The 4,651-nt window shown below is 41.9% G+C and overlaps 2 protein-coding genes across 2 annotated transcripts in view; both read left to right on the top strand.

Moving 5' to 3' along the window:
• Window positions 1-154: 154 nt before the first annotated feature.
• Window positions 155-1,387, top strand: Pmar_PMAR029470 (hypothetical protein; the record flags this gene model as incomplete). The annotated part of the gene is made up of 1 exon (XM_002784495.1): window positions 155-1,387. One exon carries the CDS (start codon window positions 155-157, stop codon window positions 1,385-1,387), a length of 1,233 nt encoding a protein of 410 aa, XP_002784541.1.
• Window positions 1,388-4,106: 2,719 nt separating this feature from the next.
• Pmar_PMAR029471 (hypothetical protein) overlaps window positions 4,107-4,651 on the top strand; it is a gene marked incomplete at both ends in the record, with an annotated part of 1,679 nt that continues 1,134 nt past the window's right edge. The window contains one exon of the mRNA XM_002784496.1: window positions 4,107-4,120. Coding sequence (XP_002784542.1) covers window positions 4,107-4,120 — 14 coding nt within the window. The remainder of the gene's footprint in view (window positions 4,121-4,651) is intronic.

Genomic DNA, 4,651 nt, shown 5'->3' on the forward strand with positions numbered 1-4,651 from the left:
GGTTATGCTCAATTCCTGAGCTTTTTGGGAAAGAGCTCACAAGGACTTTGTCGAAGTGACGAGAGCGTTGAGAGTATCTATGGATCGTTCTACCGAAGACTCGTATATTGAGGACTACCAGCTAGCTGTTAGAGCATATAACATCACCCCAAGAATGTGGGCGAATGTAAGCCCAACGGAACTCCATTTTACTTACGGTATACGGGTTCCTGGTGACCGTGGTGACACAGACGGTGATATTGATTGGGACGAGTTGAGGGTGAAGTATTTCGATACGGATCTCTTAAGCTTTGTCAAGGATAGCGTGCCACTGTTGGAAAGCGCTAAGGAGGAGTTTACGGTTACCTTGAGGGAGTACTTGGAGCTATGGCGCATGCGTCAAGAGAGAAATCTTGAGCGTATGGCTATGACTGAAGATCGTAGGTATGAACCTAAGTTATTCGACTTAGTGTTTACCTCCAAGTGCCCGGCTAATCGTATTGGTCACCATCTTGATGTTATATGGTCTGGTCCTTCGACTATCACTTCACTCAACGGTACTGCAATGGTTGGTATAACCCCCGGTATTATTCTAGAAGGTGTTGGAGGGGTAGTTGTGAGTGAAGATGGAAAGAGTCTAGAAGTGCCAGAAGGTTACGGTCCTTCGGAGGTATACCCACTTAAGAACATCAAGCATGCTCCGGCATTGCAAGGTGTCATTTATGGATATCTTCAAGAAGGAAAAAGAGTCTTTCTGGATTCACAGGGAGCTATTAAGGATATGACCCTAAGGCCTGGAACGGAGATTGACGACTTACGTTTACTTCAACGTGCCAGGAAGAAGATAGATTTGGAGAAGATAGTTCGGGAATCCGGACGGGTCCGAGGCGAATTTGGGTCAGAACCGTTACTCCCTCCTGGTATTTGTCCTTCTGATGAAGAGACACAACAGCTTGAGGATAGAGTGCTACCACCAGAGAGCTTCATTATGGGTGACTCGGAGGAAGGTGTACCTTCTGAGGATGAGGATCCAGATGAGGAAGATATGGTGGATCTTTCAAGGCTTCGAGAACAACTTGGTGTTGGTGATGGTTATGAATTTGGAAGATTCATGAAGAAAGCACCCCTAAATGGTTCGGTTGTGGTTGTGGTGGACCATTCCTACAACGGGTTAGCCATTGTTCTCGAGGGTGATGAGGGAACTGAAGATGGATCTATGTTGGTCCAGCCTATGAGGGTTGAACTTCTCGGTGGATGCTTAGAACTTGCTAAGGCCACTGATAAGGACATCCTTACGGCACAGCTTGATAATATGGTCTACGTTAGCCCATGTTGCCATAAATGGACACGCAAAAGAAGTCGAGACCTATTGAAGCTACTACACGATGTCCAGGTTCCCCGTTGCTAAGCCTCTATATAGATTTTACTGTTAAGGTGCCTTACTATCTCCATGCTGTACTGCTATGTAAACCGTAGCTGGTGGATCAGTTATTTTCTACTTATTAGAGTCTATTTGGGCCACAAGATGGTTCGTGCTAATGAGTCAATCTTGCTCACTTAGCAACTACTGCTTTTCTTTCGAGCCGTTTTTCATTTCCGGTTCACAAGACGGCACGTTGGATAAGGGTTTGGATATGTGTGCAAGTCTTATAGGATTTGTACGGGACTATTATTCTCTGCTATGGTCCGATTGTTATGGACTACGGTAGTCCGACTACCTATTGTTAAGTTGTCTCTGCTTTAGCAAAAGTTTAAGTGTTAAGGCGTATGACATTGTGGTGCAGAGAATGGTTGACGAATATCGTATTGATGATAAGGTTGGTGATTCCAAGTCTACTTCAAGTCGTCTAAGGCCAAGTCTAAGTCTGCTAGTTCGACGAAGAAGAAGGATAAGAAGAGGAAGTCGAAGCCTAAAGGGGATGAAGAGTCGAGCAGTGAAAGTGATGATGATAGTTCTGGCAGCTCTGACTAGTGGTTCTTACTACGGTGCCCTTATTTCCTACTTCTCTTTGGTCTTCGTTATTCTTCTCGGTCCTTGAATATATATGTGAAGTATTGAGCTTATTGATCTGGTTGTTATAAAATCGTTGATTTTACGCGGGCAATGCGCGCGTCCGTACGGCGCGAGGTATGACACTAAGGATTCTGTGATGCTGGTCATAGGCGAGCGCTACTTTATGTACATGCGTGCTGCTTTCACGCTGCTGTGTGTTTACGTACGGGCTTTTATAAGTTAAGTTAGGCTAAGTTGAGTCCGGTATAAGTTCTATACAAGGCTTTTACTAGTTACTGACTTATACTAGCTTACATAGGGATCCATATCTATATGAGGAGGATATGGATAATAGGGTCTTCATTGTGTTGCTATAGTTTTGCGGCCATTGATTGCACTCTATTGGGCACTGGATCATTCGCTATGGTTTTGCGAACCCTTATGGGTTTAGGGTTTTTGAGTCATCTGAGGACTAAGGTTGTCGCTACGGATTGTCGATATATATTAACGGAGTCTAGCTTTGAGTTATCTGAGTTCGGAATGGTTGTTACACGTTCAGGAAAGACTACCGAAGTGCCACGTAATCGTGACACTGATGTTATAGTCAAGGTACGTCGTAGACGTGTTAAGGAAAAGACGAGTCATGCTTCTCATGCGCAGTGTGCAGAAAGGGAGTCAACCCATGGTACCTCGGTTACTCCCACTAGTTACCCGAGTCCTCATAGGGAGGACCACCGCTGCGCGTATCAAATCCGGGTAGTGACTGTTAATTCGCGAGGCTTTTCAGCGATCTACACGCAGCTTTGATATTACCCCGTATCTTCCATGATGAGCTCATGAAATCGGCTATATATTTTATTTCATGTGTCGTAGATGGATCGGTGGCGGTATTGAAAACATCTTCAAGGAACGAGTGTTTAGCACTACTCCAGTTTGAAGAAAAGATGGTTGTAGGTTGTTGGATAAATATAGTGGAACCAGTAGCGACCGGTGAAATTATAGGGTTACCCGAAAGTGGCATACGGGTACTTGTTAGCGAGTATCCAATTCTACCGGTCAATAGAGTGACGGACATGATAGTTGCCCCCGATAGTGGATTTCCGATTATACTCAAAGGTGAAGGTGGTATTCATTCATTTAATATTTCATGTGATAAGATTACTTTTACGAAGACTTCGTATGTCATAAATACATGCCCGGATAGATTCTGTGATAGGCGTAAGACGTTACAGTATCATCAAGCTACGAGTAAGGCTCATTGCACCGTTTGTACTGGTGCTTTACACTCGTTAGGGAAATTTTCCATTAAGAGTGAGATAAGTCCGTTGTCGTTGGGCAGCGGTCTTATGGATGTGGCGATTCATGTCAGTGGACGAAAATATGCATCGATCTTTATGGACGAATCACTGTTGGATATGAATTGGAGCCAGTATGCGAGCTGTGTTGAGCGTCCGTTGCGATCGGTTAAAACTGCAGTTGGAACAATTAGTCAACTGATCAATGGGGATGAAGATAGCTATTATATGATTTATGGATGGACGGTTGCTACTACGGCCAGTGATATCAATGGTGAGAAAGGAATTGTTGATGTTGCTAAGATTCATATTGTTGATTTGGTATGTGTGTTATCCGATAGTATTAGGGTTGCGGTTGAAGGTGCTAAGGTTAAAGCTCGGCAGGTTGCTGATAGGAGTAAATGAAGCTTTTGGTTGGTCATGGAAAGTGATTTCTGTTGGGTCAGGTACTTGAAACGTTCGATCGAGAAAGATAGCGATTTAGCTTACCAGTCTAGTCCTTATTGTCATGACTATTGATATGTTAGGTACAAATCATCTTAGTGAATATAAGACTTTTGAAATCAGTTAAGTGATTCATACAAATTTCTGGCTTTTCGAAGGATGAATTGTTGAGTTGAGATGCAGAATTAAGTGTGATGTAAGTCATTCAGATTGATTAGATTTGTCAATGCTAAAAGTTTGTTAGCTATGGCAAATGAGTTAAAAATTTCAAAGGAATATTGGATTGTATATTATTGAGGTTGAGTTAAAGATTGGAGTATGAGTTATGTTATATTCACTGATGATTGCTTGTCGGAGGTTACCGTGGATTCGTCGTTCTCCGTACGAAATCCTGCATGTCTAGCAACCGGTAATAAAATGGGTATTACACCCGTATGTTAGATGTTGTACTAAGTTTATTGGTTATAGTCTTGTTTCAAGTTTACGTTTGGAAATTGTCTTGGAGAGTTAGAAGTTTTAACTTAGAATGCGATATATCTTTCGTAATAGTGATAGTTTTTGTGGATATATGGATTGTCAAGTTTAATGGTAAAAGCGCAGTACCCTTAATAAGGACAAAATTGACATGAGAATGGTACGTTAGTTGGTGATTGCATTAGTATTGATAGTATAGACTATTATATAGTCTAGATAGTATAGACACTATATTATAGTGTAAGCAGGAAAGACTTCATTTGGTACTGAATAAAGTATAATTTGTATGGTCGATGAGGGTGCTATTGAAGGTATTATTGGATATATGTTAAATGTTATATGTATTCACTGGTGGTGAGTTTTATAAATTTCACAGCGTTCATAGTTGTGGACCGGAGGAATAAGCTATTCTCAGAATGTCAAAGTATACTAGTTAGTCTACAATGATTGGAAACTTCTCATATTG

This window comes from Perkinsus marinus (genome assembly GCF_000006405.1).
Source record: "Perkinsus marinus ATCC 50983 genomic scaffold scf_1104296935218, whole genome shotgun sequence".
NCBI classification, from domain to species: domain Eukaryota; phylum Perkinsozoa; order Perkinsida; family Perkinsidae; genus Perkinsus; species Perkinsus marinus.